At 48.3% G+C, this 22,260-nt stretch overlaps 1 protein-coding gene across 5 annotated transcripts in view; it reads right to left on the reverse strand.

Annotated features, from left to right (window-relative positions):
• Nucleotides 1–1,821, reverse strand: part of Tamm41 (TAM41 mitochondrial translocator assembly and maintenance homolog) — a 37,161-nt gene extending 35,340 nt beyond the window's left edge. For 4 of the 5 annotated variants that reach the window (XR_008214389.1, XM_052720450.1, XM_052720449.1 and 1 more), the window contains exon 1: nucleotides 1,584–1,821. Coding sequence is in view for 3 of the 5 variants with exons in the window: in XM_052720450.1 (XP_052576410.1) it covers nucleotides 1,584–1,718 (135 nt within the window). In the remaining 2 variants the exon portion in view is untranslated. Of the gene's footprint in view, nucleotides 1–1,322; nucleotides 1,537–1,583 lie in introns of those variants that run through there. The other variant, XM_052720451.1, reaches the window with a different exon arrangement.
• Nucleotides 1,822–22,260: the final 20,439 nt, after the last annotated feature.

Genomic DNA, 22,260 nt, shown 5'->3' on the forward strand with positions numbered 1-22,260 from the left:
AGAAAGAAGGACCCTTTCTAGGAGAGAATCCTAGGTCAGCTCAAAAAAAAAAAAAAAAAAAAAAAAAAAAAAAAAAACCAAACCCCAAAAAACAAAAACACCAAACAAACAACCAACCCTCATTGAGTACAGGATGGCTATCAGGAGGCTAAGGAATGCTATGCATATTTCCCAGGGCAACCTCAAACCATTGGTAATATTATTTAAGAATTGGAGGTAACGTGGATAGGGCACTGTTTTGTGTATGTGTGTGTGTGTGTGTGTGTGTGTGTGTGTGTGTGTGTGTGTGTGTGTGTGTGTACAGATGCCGGAGTCCATGTGTTTACAGGCCAGAGGATGCTGGTTGTTGCTCTCAAGTGCCATCCATTTGTTTTTCTGAGACAGGGTTTCTCACTGGCCTGGAGTTCACCAAGTAGTCTAGGCTGGAAGCCAGGAAGCCCCTGGGATCCACCTGTCTCTGCTTCGCTAAGGCTGGGATTACAAGTGTACACCACAACGCCCGGCTGATGGACAACTGTCAAAAAGTAGTAATTACGATAATGCATACGCAGCCAAGTTACAGAAAACAGGTAGGAGACAGAAGAAATTCAAGCAACACCAGGAGGTGAATTTTAAGCAGACGACAGATGTGGCTAGGCGCTAAACCCAGGATGCCCTACTGTAATCTGTACACTTAATTCTGCAGACCACATTAGGATGTGTACTGCTCTTCTCAGTCAACTCTGGAGAGCAGTAAGGCTCAATCCTAACCAGACTCTTGTTAAATGTGTTGAGCTGAATACATGCACTGTCTCCTGCCCCAGCCCTCGCCCAGTCTAACAGCTTTCTTGAAGCCCAGGAATCATTTTGTATTCTCTCCTTATCTTTAGATGTGATTTTCAAACTTGGCTGCGAATGAGAGTCACCTGAGATGTTTTACACACTGTTCAAGTCCAAGCCTCATCCTAGGCCAGCGAAATCAACCCGCAGACAAAACCAGTCTTTGTATTTCTAAAAAAAAAAACAAACCTCTGGAAAACTCCAAAGGCTGAAAACCCTTCAATAGGATCTGCTACTTTCCCCCACCACATCTTCCTAACAGCTCCCGATTTAGATTTAAGTAAACAGACTACTTATCCTTCACTTATCAGCTCAGGCCAGAGAGTAGATAGTGGCACTTGAAGCCAAACCAGACAAACTGAGCTCAATCCCCCACAGGACCCACGTGGTGCAAGGAGAGAACCAACTCCCTTAAGATGTCCTCTGACCTTCAAGTGTACGCTGGTTATGCATGTGCGCCTGCCACATAACCAGCAAGTAAGCAAACGGAAACGTTAACATACACATTTTCCTGGGCGTGCACGAGCCTTTAATCCCAGCACTGTGAGTTCGAGGCCAGCCTGGTCTACGTAGTGAGTTCCAGCCAGCCCCCGACCTGAGAAACCCACTAGTTCAGCTCACACCGAGGTCACTTGGGTAGGATGAACATTTTACTAGTTGGCGCTTGGCGTGTCCGGGGCTCTGCGGGGACTGAAGGCACACAGGAACCGGCGAGCAGGTGCCAGGCTGAGGCTGGTCGGGAAGGCGCGGGCCTGGGGACTCACCTCCTGGTGTGCACTGGGTCCCGCCTGGCGGTACACCGCCGAGCCGTAGGCGAAGGCCAGGCTCAGGTCCTCGGGGAAGTGAGCCAGAATCCTGCGCAGGCCCACGCCCGAGCTCTGCAGCGCCTGCACCGCCATGGGCCGGCGGGCGAGCACGCCGGCAGGGTAGGGAGTGCAGCGCCCACCCCGTGTTCCCAACTCGGGGTCCCGAGGACCGCGCTTCCGCCTGGGCCCCGCCCCTCCACGCACACGCGCTTCAGAGCGGGCGGCTGGCGGCCAGCAGGGAAGCCGGGACTCCGTCGCGCCCCCTAGCGGGCGGAGGAGCGCGTTGCAAGCCCAGCCTGGGACTGCTAACCTGCTACAGAGCCTTGCAAAGCCTTTGTAGCACTCAAGCCACGAACGATTTTTTTTAAGATTTATTTATTTATTATGTATACAGTGTTCTGCCTGCATGAATGCCTGCACGCCAGAAGAGGGCGCCAAATCTCATTATAGATGGTAGTGAACCACCATGTGGTTGCTGGAAATTGAAATCAGGACCTCTGGAAGAGCAGCCAGAGTACTTAACCTCTGAGCCATCTCTCCCAAGCTCACATCACCACCCCTTTGTTTTTTCTACGAATGATTTTTAAGTCATGCATTTATTGTGCACGAATTTTTTTCTTTTTTCTTTTAGACAGGGTCTCACTATGCAACTGGCCTGGAATTTGCTATGTAGACCAGGCTGGCTTCGAACTCATAGCCCTCTACCTGCCTCTGTCTCCCAAGAGCTGGGATAAAGGCATGGGCTACCATGTTCAAAATTGTGCACTTTATCATCTCTAACTTTAAACTGTAGGAGATTTTAAAGATTCAGAGAAACAAAAATTTTTAAAACATGCCCACTCTACCACCAGGAGATTGTGATTGTTAGAAACTGGCCGTGATTTCTTCACATTAAAAGCCCCACTCAAGTCTGATAATAGATAAAGTGCTCCATAAATGTGAACACATTGTACAAACATTCCCTCATATTTTCATTCAATTTTAGGATTAGAGAAGAAAGTCCATGCCCCTTTGGGGATGGTCTCACAAAGGGCTCTTTAATTTACATGCCTTTTCTGGAGAAAATGGGATCTGGTAGAAGATACCATAGAGTTCTTTACACCATGAGAGACACTTGCTCAAGACGGCAGGGAGTCTTTGGGACATGGTTGAGCTCCCAGACTCTTTGAAGCTGTGCTTTCTTTTCTAGCTTGCACTGTCTCTCAAAGATGAGCATGGCCACCTGCCGTCCAAGCTACTTGTGGGGCTCCGGCAGGAGCATGGTGAGTTCTCAGCAAGCTTTAGTTACATAGTGAGTTTTAGGTTGGACTGAGATATTCTGAAAGATCCTGCTCTCAAAGGAAAATGGCAACAAAGTATTAGGGCTGGGTGGTGTGGCTCAGTGCTAGGGAAATTGTCTAGCATGCTCAAAGTCCTGGGTTCCATCCCAAGCACAGCAAATGACAACGTACTAACCAATGGGTTTGGAACTGCAGCTCAGTGATTAAGTTCCCAGCACTCACACAGTGGCTCACAACCATCTGGATGGAACTCCAGCTCCAGGGGACCTCGTATCTGATGCCTCCCTCTGAGCTCTCGAGGGCACCAGGCATGCCCATGGCATACGTACATACATGCAGGTGATCACTCATACACATAAAATAAAAATTTAAAACAACAACCCCAACTAAGGGACTGGGGAGAGGGTCCAGTTAGAAAAGTGCTTACACGTGCAAACATGAAAACCTGAGCTTAGATCGCCAGAACCATATAAAGTCATATGTGGCCCAAGTCTATAACCCCCGAACCCCCAAACTCCTATGGTGAGGGGGGGCAGAAGCAGGAGAACAGCTTGAGGGTTGGCTAGCCTGTGGTATACACCAGAGGACACCCAGAGACCTGTCTCAAACCTACACTGGAGGTTGTCCTCTGACCCCCATGTGTATGCTGTGGCACTTCTGCATGCATGAGTATGTGTAGTGGTATTTGCTCCACCCATGACCTTGGGCTATACGGCCTGAAGGAGGCAGGAGGTGGCTCAGCGGTTAAGAACACTGACTGATGTTCCAGAGGAACCAGGTTCAAATCCCAGGTCATCCGGAGTCCGATCATGCCAGGCTTAAAAATAAATACATAATTTAAAGGAAAAATAATTTAAAGGGACCATGTAACCCCTTTCTCCTCTAAGAGGTCATGTACAACAGTAAGAAGCACCACCTCCTTCAGACCTTATAGCCCAAGGTCATGGGTGGATCAAATACCATTACATGTATGTATACACACACACACACACACACACACACACACACACACACACACACACACACACACAAAGATGAGAAAGATAAGTAGTAACATCATCTCCATTTTACAAGTGAAGCTCAGAAGAGAGCAACCTGATTGAACTCACAGAAGCATGTGGCTTCAGGCCCGGCCACATGTCCAGGTCTCTCTCGTTCTAGTCCATCCCTGAAGGGTTTTGAGCAGGGACCCAGTGGGGTCAAATGACCTGTGAGGAGAGGCAGGGAAACCAAAGACGAAGCTCTTGCCACGGGGTCACCATGAACTAAATAAAGAGTGACCAGGCCCAGCAGGGCTGGGGACAGAGGCAGGAACAGCACAGACTCATTCCACTGGAAGGTCAGTTACCTGGATTCACGCTCTCCACACTGCAGTGAGGTTGGTGCCCAGAATTTTGCAGGAACCCAGGGTCCATGGCAGACAGACAGTTAAGCAACAAAACATGCAGTAATGCAGCAGGCACCCGGTGCTGTGAGGGACCAAGGACATGAATCAGCTCTGGGGGAGCCGAGGGGCCACAGAGAGGAAGGGCAGGCCACAAAGCCAGGTCTTGGCATGGCCTGTGGGATGCTTTGCAGGCATGGGAAATCAGCTGGGTGGAAACATGAGCATAATTTCAGGAGAGGGAGTCGGGAGAAAGGCAGGCTGAAAGACTTGGAGCTTCAGGCTCCCCGTGTGGCAACAGACATTTTGATTCATGCTGCAGAACCCTCACCCTTGTCCAGATGGCCTGGATCTGAGACGCTCTCACTGTGGAAGTACACGGATCCCTTCCACCTAGAGACTGAATGAACAATGTTTCCAGCCGTTTCTCATCTTCTTTCTCCCCTGGAGGAAGTAACTCAACATTCCTCCCACCTCCTCATTGGCAAGAGTAATGCATGCTCATAAAAATGTAAACATTACAAACTATGTGTCTCATCTCCCCCCTGAGAAAACCACTGGTAATCTTCAGTACATAGTCTTCCAGATATTCTTATGAATATATTAACATTAAAAACATTTTTAAATGGAATCAGATGATGGATATTATTTTTCACTTTGCCTTTTTCCCCCACCTCACATATCAAGGGCATCTTTGTCAGAGTATAGATTTCATTCCATTTGCTAGCAGAGAATTATTCTAAAATATGGATATGCCATACTGATGGACATAGATTACTTCTCTTCTTTCAATTTTGCAATTGTGGGAGTGCGGCCCAGGGCCTTGCGTGCACCAGCCAATACTGTACAAACCCCCAGCTCCGTTTCTAGTTTTCACACATGAAAACGGTACTACGGTGAATATCTTTTTGGCTATTCCTTTAACAATGTTTTTACATTTATGTGCATATGTGTGGGCACATACATGCTACAGCATGCCTGTGGAGGTCTGAGGACAATTTGGAGGAGTTGGTTCTCTCTTTTCCCAAGTGGATTCCAGGACTTGGACTCAGGTCATCAGGCTGAGTGGCAAGTGCTCTTGTCTGCTGGGCCAGCCCTCTGGGTCTTTCTTTTTGTCCATGCCAAGTATTATATTGATGTGAAGTTGATTCCCAGGGCTGGCAGGATGACTCAGCAGGTAGAGGTGCTTGTTCTGGAGGCCGAACAATCTGCGTTCAATTCCTGGAACCCACAGAAGGGAGAAGGGAGAGAACCGACTCCACAGAAGTTGCCCTCTGACCTTCACACATAGGCTGTCATCCGTGCATCCCCATATGCAGCACACACACACACACACACACACACACACACACACACACACACACACACACTAATACATCATGTCTAAAAAGCTTGTTGCCTAGAAGTGGAATTGCTGGGTCTAAGTGTCAGCACATTGCTAAATCCCCCTGAAAAAGACACATGAATTCACACAGGCACCGGTAGGGCTCAGTCCCTGATGGAAATAGAGTCTATAATGCGACACCATTTTTCTCCCTTACAGGCTCTTACATCTAATTATCAGTAATTTTCATTTTCACAGCACACTCCCTCCTGCTAACACAAAACCTCCAGCTGGAAAGTTCCATCCCACTCCTGTGTGTGTTTTTGCCTCTGCCCGGGCAGAAGCAGAAGCCGAGCAACAGAGAACACATTTGTTTTCTTCAGCAGAAATCCCCCTGCTCCCTTCAGCTCATCCGCTCTCTTCTAAATTACCATGGCTCGCTGCGTTGGGAGCTATTAAAAAGCCCTTGTGTTCTATCTAATAGCTCCAAGGTTCTGTTGGAAAGCTCATGCCAATGAAATAAAAATGTTTGAGAGCCATTTCCAAAGATAAATGCCACTTGATTTCAGTGAATGCTGGGCCTCCTATCTAGCTTATCTAGCAGGTGTCTCTGTGGCCCTTAACAAGGACATTGCCAGGCTAGGATTTGCCTACAAGATTCACCCAGGCTGTGTGCCTTACAGGCCTTGGGTTTTCTTTTCATCGGTGCTTTAAAAGAACAGGAAAAATAATTGGAGAAAAAATTCTGGTTATATTATTCCTTCACTTTTTCTGTGATGTTGGGGTTGGAACCCAGGGCCTCATACTCTGCTCTTGAGATGCACCCCGAGATCTGGGGTTAAATAGAGAAAAGTGGGCCCCTTGGTCATGGAGTTCTCAGGGCATTACGGTGTCACTAGGGACCTTCACGGGAAAAATAGAATAGGTATCACTTGGAGATTTCCAAGACTGGATTTCCTCCCGTCTCCCTCCCTCTCCCCGCTCCTTTCTTACCATCGGGGTTTATATTCTGCGTTATCAATTTAGGTTGGTGCTAGTCACTCCCTAGTCACAGAACTATCTCAGTCTCCCAAACTAATCAAGGCCAATTTGCACAAACTTCTTTTGCCTGAAGACACTGGAGCATCCTGTGGCCGGGAGAGAAATTGGATAGCTTCCCGGCACATTAATTACTGTTGTCAGAGAACAAAATGACCAGAGTTTACTTTAGAGTTCTTAATCAGCTCTATTGTTTTATTCCAGCATCGGGTAATACTTCATTTTCTAAAACAGAGTCAGTGTGCCCATGAGCCAAGCGGGGCTAAGCTTCACAGACAGAGAAGGATGGGAACAGAGCAGACAGAAGAACAAATGCATAGTGTTTATTTTGAATTCAGTTCCGGGTCAGGTGGGGACAGGTAGACAGAACAACAGGCAGATATCTGATGGGTTAGCACTAGGTAACTGTACGTTCCATATCGGTGTGACAATTAGGGCAGAGAGAATTCTGGTATGGCAGTTGGAGCTGTCATGCCTGGGGAGTTGGCTGTTAGCTCTCTCTTCTGCCTAATCAGCTTGGTAAACAGCTTTCAGTGGGTGATGGGTGACTTTAGCACCAGTGACTCCATTTTGATTTTTAGCTTTGGCCTGTTCAGGAGCCCCATCCAAAACAATACCTCCTGCCATTTCCACTCAGTACTCATAATCTGTGGCTGTAAAACCCCAAGAACTTGTAGGATATACTTGTGAGCCTTTCATTTGGCATCTTACTGCTTTGGACATCACTGGGGCCTTTTCATAGGCAGAAGAATGGAGAAGACATATTACACCAAGCATAAGCGCCCTGTAGAAGAAGTCAGTTCACTCTTTTCTTTGGTTTCCCGCACAGCATTCCTAAAATCCTTGGAATTTCCTAGGATATTTGAGTGTCTTTTACTACTCAGAGAGCCCCTCAAGCTCACTAGCTAAACTCTCCAGAAGCAGGGGGCTCTGGCTCCAGCGAGAGACTGCCTCAATAAAAAAAGTGGAGTGACCATGTCAACTTCAGGCCTCCATACACATGTGCACACATCTGCACCCACATACACATATGCACCACACACGTGGACAGGCACGCACACATGCACACACACACACACACACACACACACACACACACACACACACGCACACAACAAAGCAAAGAGCTCCCTTTTGATCATACCTGAGGAGACTGAGTCTAGGTTGAGACTCTCTGGGATGAGACTGGTCCCAGAAAAGACCAGATGATTGAAGGGTTGGAACCCTCAGCCCCATCCTCTGGGCCAGATCTACAAAGGTGACACAGAGGCTGGAGAATAAGTGCTATTAAGACTCCAACATCAGGGGCTGGAGAGACGGCTCAGCAGTTAAGAGCACTGGCTGCTCTTCCAGAGGCACCAGGTTCGATTCCTGGTACACATATGGCAGCTCACAACTGTTTGTAACTCCAGTTCCAGAGTCTCCAACTCCCATACACAGACATACATGCAGGCAAACACCAATGCATATAAAATTAAAAAGAAATATTTTTTTAAAAAAAAACCTCTGACCGAGCATATTTGATGAGCTTCTGGGTCAATGACCACATCAGGATGCTAGGAGGAGGACATGCCTACAAGTGCACAGAATCTGGGGTCCATGCCTAGGAGCACACAGAAGCTGGGGTCCATGCCTAGGAGTGCACAGACGCTGGGGTCCATGCCTAGGAGCGCACAGACGCTGGGGTCCATGCCTAGGAGCGCACAGACGCTGGGGTCCCCTCCTTGTACTCTGTCCTTTGGCCCCCCTCATCTCACTATTCTATTTTCTCCACACTCATTTTCCTCCTCACACTTCAGTCTGGGGGTCTGTATTGACTTGTGTTCAAGTCAGGGGCTTTTCCTAGCCACATCCATGGTGTGGTGAGCCCCATCAAAGGCATTTCTTGTTCTTCTTTGCTGCATTAAATGTTTTTCTTGCATTTCCTTCTGATTCTTAGCATTTCTGCCATTGCACTTCCATGGCCTGCCTCTTCTTGCTTGTAGCCTGTGTCTTCCACCAGAGCCCTTGGCACACTAATGATGAGCACTTCAAGTTTTCTATGTGGTAATTCCACCATCTGTGTCCCATCGGAGACATCTGAATCTGTATCCTATCTGTGTATGTGTGTGTGTGTGTGTGTGTGTGTGTGTGTGTGAGAGAGAGAGAGAGAGAGAGAGAGAGAGAGAGAGAGAGAGAGAGAGAGAGAGAGAGAGAGCATGCCATGGCCCATGTATAGAGCTCAGAGGTCAGAGGTCAACCTCAGATACCCTTGCCTTCCACTTTCTTTGAGGCAGGGTCTCTTCTTTACCACTGTATCCACCAGTGTAGCTGGCAGAAGTTTCCCAGGATTCCCCTCTGTCTACCTCCCATCTCGCCCTTGGAGCCTTGCGAATTCACACACCGTCATGTTCATGGGTTTTGGGGATCCAAACTGAGGTCTTTGTGCTCTTGCAGAGAGCCATCTCCCCAGCCCCTAGACTGTTACTTTCTCTTGCCTTTTAGCACACCTTGTAACAGTTTGTGAAAGTGATGTGCGTGCATCAGAAAATGGAATTTTTCCTTTCCTTTTTAAAGACAGGTTACCACTCTGTAGCCTTGGCTAGCTTGCAACTCACTATGTATACCAGCCTGGCCTCGAACTCACAGAGATTCACCTGTCTCTACCTTCCAAATGCCAAGTATGTAGTTCTTTAGAGGGAAGTTTCCATGTTGACCTGGCTATGGTTCGGGCTGTTTGTTTGCTAAAGCAGTAAGTGCGGAAGCTTCTCATTCCTCTAAAGTTGTTTTTCTGTCTTCCTTGCTGTCCTGTCCTCCCTAGCCAGTCCTCCTCAGACCAAGTCTCTGTCTTCCCAGGCTCTGTGGCTGTTGCTGCACTGGGGCCCTGCTGGCCCAGGCTCTGTGGCTGTTCCTGCACTGGGGCCCTGCTGGCCCAGGCTCTGTGGCTGTCACCTGCTGTTGCTGCACTGGGGCCCTGCTGGCCCAGGCTCTGTGGCTGTCACCTGCTGTTGCTGCACTGGGGCCCTGCTGGCCCAGGCTCTGTGGCTGTCACCTGCTGTTGCTGCACTGGGGCCCTGCTGGCCCAGGCTCTGTGGCTGTTGCTGCACTGGGGCCCTGCTGGCCCAGGCTCTGTGGCTGTTCCTGCACTGGGGCCCTGCTGGCCCAGGCTCTGTGGCTGTCACCTGCTGTTCCTGCACTGGGGCCCTGCTGGCCCAGGCTCTGTGGCTGTTCCTGCACTGGGGCCCTGCTGGCCCAGGCTCTGTGGCTGTTCCTGCACTGGGGCCCTGCTGGCCCAGGCTCTGTGGCTGTTGCTGCACTGGGGCCCTGCTGGCCCAGGCTCTGTGGCTGTCACCTGCTGTTGCTGCACTGGGGCCCTGCTGGCCCAGGCTCTGTGGCTGTCACCTGCTGTTCCTGCACTGGGGCCCTGCTGGCCCAGGCGCTGTGGCTGTCACCTGCTGTTGCTGCACTGGGGCCCTGCTGGCCCAGGCTCCGTGGCTGTTCCTGCACTGGGGCCCTGCTGGCCCAGGCTCTGTGGCTGTTCCTGCACTGGGGCCCTGCTGGTCCAGGCTCTGTGGCTGTTACCTGCTGTTCCTGCACTGGGGCCCTGCTCACAAGCCCAGAAGTATCGGAAAGGGATTAACTGACTAACTCTCAGTCTCAGACCTGAGAACACAGCCTGTGACCTTCAGCGTTTCTCCCCTGGTGCTGTACAGTGACATAGGAAGGCTAGGGGGCGCCAGAGTCAGGGAAATGCCCTTTCTGTGGGTAGACCAGGACTCTGAAAGACCCAGGGGTGTGGTGCGTAGAAGCAGAGGGTGCTCCGGGCTCTTTCACAGTGGTTGCTTCCCCTTTTCCCTTCTCAAACCCTTTAGGCCCATAGCTAGGGGAGTCTGGTGAGCTGCATGGAAGTAACCAACTCTTAGACCGTACACCCCCCCAGGGGGTTCCTCACACATGTGCTAGTCCAAGCTCAACCTTCAGCAGTTCTTCAAAGTTAGCATTTAACAGGATCCTACAGTCTTCTGATTCCAGAAGTAAGGAGATCAGGTTTGCGTCTCCGGATTTGTGTGTGTCTCTAGACCTCAGGGAGCTGGGGCTCTTTGCCTCCTTGTTCAGTGGGTTCAGGAAATGCCATCGTTTTTCAAGCTGCCCAGCCTTTTCTTGTGTGAATGACAGCTGTGGCATCCACACCTTCTACCTGCTGGAGCTGAAGCAGTAATTCTCTTTTATAATCTTCAGCCTATAGATTACTGTACATGCTATGTTAGAGTAATACCTGAGAGTTTTTGAGCTCTAGAAAATAGTCCACATTTACAAATTTTCATTTCCAATTTTCACTGCTGTCTAAAAATATTTTTATTCTCCAGGTGATGTGGCTCACCCCTTTAAACTCAGTACTCAAGAAGCAGAGGCAGGCCAATCTCTATGAGTTTGAGGCCAGCCTGGTCTACAAAGCAAGCTCCAGGACAGTCAATGCTATGAAGAGAAACATTTGTTGTGGAATATTAGTTGAAGATGTGTTGCATTCATTAATGCTGTGGAATATTTGTTTAATCATGCAAAGGTGTGTTGCATTCTTTTATGTTGCATTTGTTTAACTCTGTAAAGCTGTGTTACTGTGCCTCTCTAAAACACCTGATTGGTGTAATAAAGAGCTGAATGGCCAACAGCAAGGCAGGAGAAAGGATAGGCGGGGCTGGCAGGCAGAGAGAATAAATAGGAGAGAAGTAGAAGAAGAGAGAGGACACCGGGGCCAGTCACCCAGACACCCAGACATCCAACCACCCAGCCACCCAGCCACACAGCCACATAGCCACACAGTCAAAAATGGAGTAAGAAGTAAGGAGAAGAACAGAGAATAGAGAAAGGTAAAAACCCAGGGGCAAAAGGTAGGTGGGATAATTGTTAAGAAAAGCTGACTAGAAACAAGCCAAACTAAGGCCAGGTATCCATAAGTAATAATAAGTCTCCACGTGTTTATTTGGGAGCTGGGTGGCAGGCTCCCAAAGAGCAAAGAGTAAAAATCAAAACAAAACGCCCAACTACAAACCCTGTCTCAAAAAAACTACCAAAAATATATTTTATATTTGTCTGATAGCTCTAACCTTGCTAAACTTACTTATTAGTCCCATAAGTTATTGTAGATTCCTTTCAGTTTTTCTTCAGAGGAAACCATGTTGTCTGCAACTGTGGACAGTATAATTTCCTCTATTCCAGTATCTTTGATTTCTATTTCTTTTCTTGTCTTATTGCATCCACTGAGCTCCAGTTGATGGGGATGGCAAAAGTGGACATCCTTCTGTTTGTCCTGTTGTCCTTCATTTATGTGGCATCAAGGATAGGCTACTCCCCCCCTTTTAAAGTAAATATTATTGGGTTGAGGATATCGAAAATTCTGGCCCTAAATGGATATTGTATTTTGTTACATTCCCAGCCCCCAAATACATTTATTATGGTTTCTCCTCATTCTGAATCCAAAATTCCTTTTGGTGTCATCTTGATTTTTATACCTGAAGAAATTGCTTGAAGCACTTCCTTTAGACCAGGCCTGCTGGTCATGAGTGCTCTTCAGGTTCCTCTGTTTTTTTAAGATTCTCTTGATTTCTTCATTTCTGGGGATTTTTGTTTTTGTTTTTGCTGCATATAGAACTCTGGGTTGACAGTGTTTCTGTGGTGATATTGTGTTCCCCAAAATATTGTGCACCTTAATAAACTTATCTGGGGTCAGAGAACAGAACAGCCACTAGATATAGAGGCCAGAAAATGGTGGCACTCACATCTTTAATCCTATCACTTGGGAGGCAGAGATCCATCTGGATCTCTGAGTTTAAAGCCACACTGGAAACAGCCAGGCATGGTGACTCATGCCTTTAATCCCAAGAAGTGAGCCTTTAATCCCAGGAAGTAAGGGCAGAAAGCAGAAAGGTATTTAAGGTGTGAAGACCAGAAACTAGAAGCTTTTAGCTGGTTAAGCTTTTAGGCTTTCGAGAAGCAGTTTAGCTGAGGTTCATTTGGATAAGGACACAGAGGCTTCCAGTCCGAGGAAACAGGATCAGCTGAGGAATTGGCAAGGTGAGGGGGCTGTGGCTTGTTCTGCTTCTCTGACCTTCCAGCATTCACCCCAATACCCAGCTCTGGGTTTGTCTTTATTAATAAGACCTCCTAACAATTCCTGCTTCATGTTTCTCTTATCGCTGTAGATATTACAAGATCCTGGTCCCATAACAACTCTGGCTCTTTATTGAACATGACATCATCTCTTCATTTGTAGGAGATTGCAGAAATTAAGGTATAGGGTAGGGAAATGAATTATCTCTGTTCTTGCCCTGATGCTTTAAGAAATGATTACTCATTCCCTGCTACCTGTAACAGATCTGGAGTTTGACAGATTAAAATAAATTCAGAGGTCAGGTAGGCTTGAGGTAGACAACAGGGCTTTGGTTTCTTTTTTTCCACTCTTCTCTTGGTCCTGCCATCATCTGGCTTGGCCAGAAGTGGTTGCTAGTGACAACTGAAGCAGGAACTTCCTCACTCTATTATTGGGGGATTTATTAAGGCAACTCCACATAGTTAAAAAGGAGGTTTATTTTGGGGTAACTTACAGCCAGTAAAGGGGTTGGTTACAGGATCCAGGAGAGGTGGAGTGCAGTACAGCGGTGTTCTCTGGAGAACTCTTCTCAGTCTACTATCCAGCATCCAGGATCACAAGGAACCAAGAGACTCAGCATATCCGGATGTTGGGTCTTAAGGGTACCTGTCTTGGCCCACCCCAGGAGCAGGTCATAGGTAGGCGTGGCAGTTACTGGAAGCCTCACTAGGGGCAGTACTTCCAGGTCAAAGCTGGAATGACTGCCCACTACACTCCATAGCTGAATTCAGTCACATGATCACCCCTGGACCAATGACGGCTGAGAACAGGCACTAATTGGCTCAAACGTGGCTTCCTGGTGGCGTTGCTGGTAAAGTGTTCATCTTAGTCTAAGGGACCCTCTTCTAGAGCAGAGGATGGACCAACATTCCTCTCCTGGGGAAAGAGAAGAAATCTGTTAGGCAGAAACAGGAGAAGGAGAAAAGAACAATGGTGGGAGGGCATCGTGAGTTGGTGTGGTGGAGCTAACACTGTGTGGTCACGTGACTTCCTTCTTCTTGGGCCTCCAGAAGACTACATCCCAGTGAGGCTGGGGTCTGGCCAATGGGAAGCAGGAAGCTCTGAACCTTGTCTTTCGAAACTTCTCCTGTACTTTTCCAGTATTCTCTCTTTTAATCTGGTGGATCTTCCAGGTTGCATTGGACAGTGATGTAAGCCAGAGATAAGCTTGCATGGGGTCAATCCACTGGGCTTTGAGAATTCGTTTCTGTAGCACACCACACCCTGTCTGCATCAGCACAGGACGGCAGAATCCTCAACATGTGGTCCTCAAGGCAGCAATACCAGAGGCACGTTCTCTTTCTTCCTCCAGCCTGTTCAACAGCATCTCTGGTGGCCTGGCTCTCTGTGCTTTAACAAGTGCTCTGAGAGCCGCTGACTTAGGGAATCAGCCGTCCTGGGAACAGCTCTCTGTCTCGGCTGCTGTGTGGGAGGCGCTGTTCCTCCGTCCCTCTCCTGGTTGTGATAGGACTTCTGGCGCCACTGTGATGAGATTTCTGTGACTCAGGTTACTCTGCCTGTTCAGATGTGACACCCTTCCTTCTCAAGCTGTGGCTGCAGTGGCCCCAGCTCCATCTGCTGTGCCCTTGCTGGCTCTTCACCACCTCCCCAGGATGCTCTTACAGCAGCTTGTTATGTAAGCACCACAGACTGATCCCTTCCTTCTCCACAAAAATTATAACTAATAACTTGTGGGTCCACCTTGAAGCGATATAATCCCAGTCCACAGGGAAGAAACCAGTGTTCTTTATTGTTCTGGGCAGCCTCTTGAAAGGCAAGAGAATGTTTTATTAGGTTGTGTTTGGAAGGATTTAAAATGATTAGAAGACATTTTAAAATTACACTTGGAGGCCACAAGTTTCCCGAGACTCCAAGCTGAGAGCAGGTCTTGATCCATGGTCTTCCCATGCTTTTCACATTTTTTTTTGACCTTTAGTCATGCTTAGTGCAGGGATGGGCATGCTGGGATGGAGTCCCAGGTCTTCTACATGCTTAGGGATGGGCATGCTGGGGATGGAATCCCAGGTCTTCTACATGCTTAGGGATGGACATGCTGGGGATAGAATCCTAGGCCTTTTACATGGTTAGGGATGGGCATGCTGGGGATAGAATCCTAGGCCTTTTACATGGTTAGGGATGGGCATGCTGGGATGGAATCCCAGGTCTTCTACATGCTTAGGGATGGGCATGCTGGGGATAGAATCCTAGGCCTTCTACATGCTTAGGGATGGGCATGCTGGGATGGAATCCCAGGTCTTCTACATGCTTAGGGATGGGCATGCTGGGATGGAATCCCAGGTCTTCTACATGCTTAGGGATGGGCATGCTGGGATGGAATCCCAGGTCTTCTACATGCTTAGGGATGGGCATGCTGGGATGGAATCCCAGGTCTTCTACATGCTTAGGGATGGGCATGCTGGGGATGGAATCCCAGGTCTTCTACATGCTTAGGGATGGGCATGCTGGGGATGGAATCCCAGGTCTTCTACATGCTTACTCTACTGAGCTACTCTCAGCCCATTTATTTTGGGTAAGGTTAGGCAACTATAAAATCACTTTATTTACTTTTGTAGCAAAACATATATAATGAAAAAGTTTCCATTTTAATCTCACAACTCAGGGGCATTAAGTAAACTCATGCTCTTCAGCCATCACCATCCATTGCCAAAACCAACATCATCCTAAACTGCGATTCTTTATCCATTGACTATGAATGTCCCCTCCTCTTTTCTCCCAGCCTGGGCAACTGCCTGTCTACTTGACCAGTTTTATGATGTTAGGTGCTGTTATCATGGAGTCAATCAGCATTTGTCTTTTATCCTGATTGGCTTATTTTACCTAGCACGGTGTCCTTAAAGTTCATCCATGTGGTGGCCCATGCCAGAATCTCCTTCCTTTCTTTCTCATTTCTCTCTCTCTCTCTCTCTCTCTCTCTCTCTCTCTCTCTCTCTCTCTCTGGTATAAGTGTGTTTTACACATGTGAGTGCAGGTGTGTGTGAATGCATGGGAAATTGGGCAAGTTTATGTGGAGGCCTGAGGCTGATGTTGGAAATCACCTTCTATCACTGTTCCATTTCATTCCACTGTTCACTTTATTCTCTTAATCAAACCCAGATCTCATCGATATGGCTAGTCTTGCTAGTCGTCTTGTTCTGGGAATCCTCTGTCTCCACCTTCTGAGGCTGCAATTGCAGATGGGCCCCCACACCCACCATGTAGGTTCTGGGATCCAAATTTGGGACCTTAAGTTTCAGTAATAAGTACTTTAACCACGGAGCCATCCCCCAGCCCCTCCCCTTCCTTTCGAAGGTTGAGTATGTGACAAGTGGGCTCAGAAGGTAAAGGTGTTTGTCACCGAGTCTGACAACCTGAACTCAATCCCTGGAGCCCACATGGTGGAAGGAGAGAAGTGACTCCTTCCAATTGTCCTCCGACTTCTCTACAGATGCATCATGTTGTGGGTGTATGTGCACACACAATAAATAATTAAAACGCCATAAAAAGGGCCAAGTAATAACATTGCCTTGTCTGAACAGACAGCATCTATCAGCCCTTCAGTAGACAGATGCTGAGATTGCTTCAGCATTTTGCTCACTGTGAACAGCGCTGTCATGAAGGCAAGTGTACAGAGAGCCTTTCATGTTCCTGCTTTGTTCGCTTCCCAGAGTGAAGCTGCTAGATCATAGGGGAATTCTGCTTCATTTCTTTTTCTGTTGTTTGGAGACAATGTCTTACATAGCCCAGTATCTTCATTTTCTCCTGTTGCTGTGATAAAACAAACAAACAAACAAACACACACACACCCCCAAATTGACAAAAGCGACCTAGGAGAGAAAGGGTTTCTTTTGGCTCACAGTCTCAAGAGTACAGTCCATTGTGGTGGGGAGGTCAAGGTGGCGGCAGCTGGAAGCAGATGGCTTCATAAGCACAAAGCAGAGAGGGACGAATACCTCAGTTCCTTTTCTCTGCTTACACAGTCTAAGATCTCAGCCAGGTGAATGGAGCCACCCACAGTGGGGGTGGGATTGTCTTCTCACCGCAATTTCTGAGATCTAGACAGTCCTCCCACAGGCATACCCAGAGGTCCATCCACCAGGCAATTCTAGAGTCTGTCAGGTTGGCAGTTCACACTAACCATCACACCCAGGCAGCATTTACTATGTAGCTGAGACTAGCCTGGAACTTCTGATTTCCCTGTTTCTGCCTCCTGAGGGTTGGCATTCCTGCCCTGCAACACCCTGCCTGGTTCTGTTTAATTTCTTGTTTTTTTTTTTTTTATTTTTTTTTTTATTTTTTGAGACAGGGTTTCTCTGTGTAGCTTTGCGCCTTTCCTGGAACTCGCTTTGAAGACCAGGCTGGCCTCGAACTCACAGAGATTCGCCTGGCTCTGCCTCCTGAGTGCTGGGATTAAAGGCGTGCGCCACCACCGCCCAGCCTGTTTAATTTCTTAAAGAACCATTGTATTAATTGTCTTTTTATTATAGTCATGTTTGTGGGATCTCGTGGTTTTGACTTGTATATCCCTGATGGAGAAGGGCTTTTAATTTCCAGTTTTCAAGTAGACATTTTCATCTCTTCAGTTCTGGTCTTGGAGCTGTTTCAGCCAATTGTTGTGAACTGGATCTCGGGCACACGTGGATTCCTCTTGTTCTTGCACCGTTTGTTGAAGGGATGATCAGTTCTTCATTGAATTTCCTGACAAAAATCAGTTGTCCTTAGACCTGAGGCTTTATTCTGTGCATCAGTTCTCCTCCGTGGCTGTAGGAGCCTTAGGTTAATCTGCGCTGCCTTGCTTTGCCGTGGGGTTGTCTGTTTTGGACAACCTGTATTCCTGGGTGCATTTTAGGACCAACTTTCCAGCTTCGGAGTGGAAGTCAGTTTGCATTTGACAGGGATTGCACTGAGTCCACACATGAGTTCAGGGGACTCTGATGGTTACCTTGAGCAGAGTACAGAGACCTTGAGGAAATCCCCCTAGAGCCTCAGAGGTGATTTCTGAACTGAGTATAGAAGTTAGTTAGAAGAAAGGGAAGAGAGGGCCTATGGACCCAGTGCCTAAGCTTCTAACAGGGCGGGGATGGGCGAGACTGTGGAGGGCTAAGAGGGGAGGGCTGTAGAGAGAGACAGAGGGCAGGGAAGAGCTTTAAGCTTGAAGAGAGGAGGAGAGAGATGGGGAGCGGAAGCAGAGATGAAGGGCAGCGAGGAGGGGTTAGTCATTTTCCTAGTCTCTGGAGCCAGGAATCCATTTATGACTTTGTCCCCATGTGTCCCTCCTCTGTCAGAGGAGGCTAGGACACTGCAGGCATGTCCTCATGTCTTCCAAGTCTTGTAAGCACATCCACCTTTCTCTAGAGAACAGTGACGGGAATGGTTGCCATGGGTACCTTTAGGGCAGGATCCAGTTAGTCCCCACTGTGTTTACTGGTGTGGAGGCACGGGGGTCCTAACTCAGCCTCTCTTTGTGGAATTCTAGATCTCCAAACTGACTCAGGTTTGGAAGAGGGCACGGCGTTGTGCTGTCCCTTGGGAGCCTTGTGCTAAACCTGCAGATCACCTCTATTTTTTTCCCCTTGGGTAGCACACTTTGTCATCTGCGCTGCCTTCAGATGTCGTTTACCGTGAGCTGTTCTCTGAGTCATCCACTTTGGGCATCCTTCCAGGTGTAATGATCTCCACCTGGCTTCTGGCAATGGTTTCCACCACCTGGCCGCCATTGTTCTGGAGTCCGGTCCTCCGACTGTTAACAGCCCTGACTCTCCGTAGTCCTGGCCTACACGGAAGATCTGCGATGCAGTTTTGTTTTGTGGGTTTGCTGTGGAGCCAAGCCTGGCCTCAAATCCCTAGCATCGTGTGATCCACCTGCCTCAGCTTACTATGTAGCTAGTGTCGGCAACCACGGCTAGGTTTTCCTGCCTTGACACGCAAACTGAAAGACTTTTTCCCTGGGTCTGGCTACAGTACCAGCTCCCTCGGGTCCCCTGCTTGCCAAGTGCAGATCTTAGGGCCTGTCAGCTTCCATAGTACTGTAAGCCAGTCCACGGTGTGTGTATTCTGTTGCTTCTGTTTCTCTTCAGACTCTGACACAATCATCTTCTTTGAGCATTAAAAAAGTAATGATTTCGCTTGTATGTGTGTGCATGGTATGTGTGTGTGTGTGTGTGTGTGTGTGTGTGTGTGTGTGTGTGTATATATATATATATATATATATATATGTTCACAGTGTGTGTGTACATGTGTGCATTCATGTGCATGCACATGGAGGCCAGAGGTTAATATTGGGTGTCTTCCTTGGTCACTCTCCACCTTACATTTTAAGGCAGGATCTCTCAGAGATTGCCCTCTTACCTGGTCTTAACTAGCCAGTTTGCTCCCAATGATCCTGTCTCCATCTCCCAAGTACTGGGGTTACAGGCAGGCCAGAATGCCTGCCTGGCATTTATGGAAATGCTGGACACCATCGAGCCATCTTCCCAGACTGTCTTTGAGTGTTCTCATCTTCTCTGCAGCCTTCCTTGGCAAAGACAGCTCAGCGTGAGCCACTGTTCCTTTGTGCTTTCGAGAATAAACATACCAAGGACTTTGCTCCATTCCTGCGTGTTCTTTCCAGAGTGTTAACTCTCATTTCCTGGGAGTGTGCTTAGAAATTACTAAAAAACTCTCCAGAATCCTTTTTTTTTTTTTTTTTAATCCCCAGGCCTGCTAACCAGGCGTCCTTAGTATCCCGTTCTGCTTGTATCTGAGTATGGACACATGCTGTCCAGGTCTCTCTCTGAGGGTGTTACCTTTTTCTCTCCTCATCATACTCATCTAGATGTGGACCTCATGGCCAGGAGGGCAGAAGGGACGCTCTTGTGCTGTCGGGGAGAAGTCACTCCATTATTGTCAAGCAAGGGCTGGCTGGGAAAGACTGGGCAGCTGCTGCTGCTGCTGGCTCAGAGCTTCTCAGGCAGATACTCCAGACCAGATGGCCCCAGCTCAAGTGTCAGGCCCTATTTCTTCTCCTAGGCAGGGCCCAGCCCTGGCATATGGAGCTGCCTTGATTGGATACTTCATATTCTCTGGACCGTGGCCATTCTAAGTATGAAGTCCAGGATCTCACCTGGCCCCTCTGTCCACTTGCTCTAGATGACAGCCTTTGTGTGTGCTCCTGGTGGGAGGGTCCTTTGACTTGCACAGGCAGCTGTCAATGTCAGTTTTCTTTCTACCCAGTAACTTTTCATGCTCTCTCTTCCTCCCTCCCTCCCTCCCTCCCTCCCTCCCTCCCTCTCTCCCCCCCTCATACTTAATGGTGTTGTTCTTTGGTTTTGTTTAGAGATAGCGTCTCATTCTGATGCCCAGGTTGGCCTTAAGCCCCTGGGTACAAGCCATCCTTCTGCTTCAGTAGCTGGAACAGCAGGCGTTAATAGTAACATATTATTCAGTAAGCATCTGCCCTGGGTTCAGCTGTGGTTCCTCTAACACACATTTATCTCAGACATCTGACGGGGAAATGGGGTCGTTGCAGGTACGCTTCAAGGTCCTCAACATGAGTGCATACTCTAGGTGAGCATTCCTTCAGGTGAGAGAGATCTTCTTCATGAGAGAAGGGAGGAGGAAGTGTAGAAACCCAGAGGACACTGGGAACAACACCAAATGAAGGTGGACTCAGACCTAGAGTCTGAAGCCCCAGGTTTTCTTGGGAGCCATGAGGAGAGAGAGTTCCCAGAAGAGCAGGCAGGGCGCTACCTTGACTTTGGACTCCGGACTATGGAACATTTTCCTGTTCTTATAAGCTGCCAAGTTTGTGGTAATTTATTATGGCAGTCAGGAAACTAAGCCTCCATCTAACTGTATTGTCTCCATGGCAACGACTTGCCTGAACATCTCCCATGCCTCATATGGCATGCCAGCTAGTGCATCCCTTCCACATGTATACCCTGCCCCAAGTCCCCACAGGTGGCATGTAACACTCAAGTCAGGATCACCTCACGCTTGGGTCTATCTGTCCTCACCTTATGATTAGTCATCTGGATCCAAGCTCCCACCGCCCCCTGCTATTGCCTGCTTTATCAGACTCCTCTGGATACTAACTGTCACAATCAGGCTCTCTGAACAGCTGCTGAGATGGAGTTGCCTATGTGGGATATTGATCAGGGATCAATAGCTGGGGAGGGAGAGGGCTGGGAAGAGAGAGAAGCTGAACTACGATGCAGACAAAATAGACCCTTGGCTGATGCTTGCAGTGGTGTGCTGCAGTGACTGGATGAGGCTGGCCCTCCGTCTCTCAGTTCAGTCTTCGGTGAGGGCTTGCCTCTGAGCAGAGGAGCTGGCAGCAGGGACAAGCCACTCCTTGAAGGGACATCTGGGCAGCTCATCTCCACGGTCACTGCAGCAGCATGGAGGTGAACAGAAACACCCTCACTGCAGACGAGGAAATGGAGGCTAAACAGCCAACAGCCCCTTTCTAACCCAAGTTTCTGAGAAGAACCAGCACTGAGAGCGTCTGTGTTATCTACCCAGGATTTTCCTGACCTTCCCCTCACGGGTTCTTCTTTAAATGTTTGTTGTACGTGTATGGGTGTTTTACATGAACACATGTCTGTGCACCATGGGCAGGCGGTGCCACCAGAGGTCAGATAAGGGCATAAGATCCCCTGGAACTGGGGTCACAGACAGTTGTGAGATAGCATGTGGATGTTCTAAAAGAGCAGACAGTGCTCTTAACCAATTAGCCATCTCTCCAGCCTTCACTGGTTCTTGTTTACATTGACCCTGAAAGGAACATGTTACTTTCACTGGTGTGTGTGTGTGTGTGTGTGTGTGTGTGTGTGTGTGTGTGTGTGTGTATGTGTGTGTATGTGTGCAAGCTGACCATCAAACTCAGGGCCTCCCAGTAGCTAGGCAAGTGCCCTACCACCAATCTTCACCCCTTCCCCTCAGCAATCAGAGTTTGAACTAGGTCTGTGTGATGTTATAATCCTCCAGGAAGTCAGTGTCATTGTTACTTTTCGGGTACCTATTAGAAACAACTGAGAAGGGGAGATCTTCATTTTGGCTCCCAGTTTCAGACACCCCAATTCCTGTGCTTGGTCCCACAAACTTAGGCAGAACACTGTGGCAGTAAGCGTGTGGGCAGAAGATTTTCCTCACCTTATGGAAGACAGGAAGCAGAGAGAGGGAGATAGGAAGAAGCCAGGGACAAGATACCCCAAGGACCAGCCCCTGGTGACCTAGTTCCTCCAGTCAGGCCTCATGTCCTAAAGCGTCCAGAACACTGCCCCCTAAAAAAAGGTTTCAGGAGCTGGGACCTATGAGACCTTTTACATTCAAACCATAACAGCCCAGAAGGACTGGCTCTAATGCCCAGAGTTGGTAATTTAGAGGGAAGAGCATCATGCATTAGCAAGACCTGCGTGTTATATAATGAAGGTAGTACATGTTTCTAGTCTTTATTTAAAACAGCATGATTGCAGGCAAATCCCAAAGCCGAGGCTTCAGCTGGC

Source organism: Peromyscus californicus, unplaced genomic scaffold, assembly GCF_007827085.1.
Source record: "Peromyscus californicus insignis strain IS unplaced genomic scaffold, ASM782708v3 Scaffold_6__1_contigs__length_162567912, whole genome shotgun sequence".
Classification (NCBI taxonomy): Eukaryota; Metazoa; Chordata; class Mammalia; order Rodentia; family Cricetidae; genus Peromyscus; species Peromyscus californicus.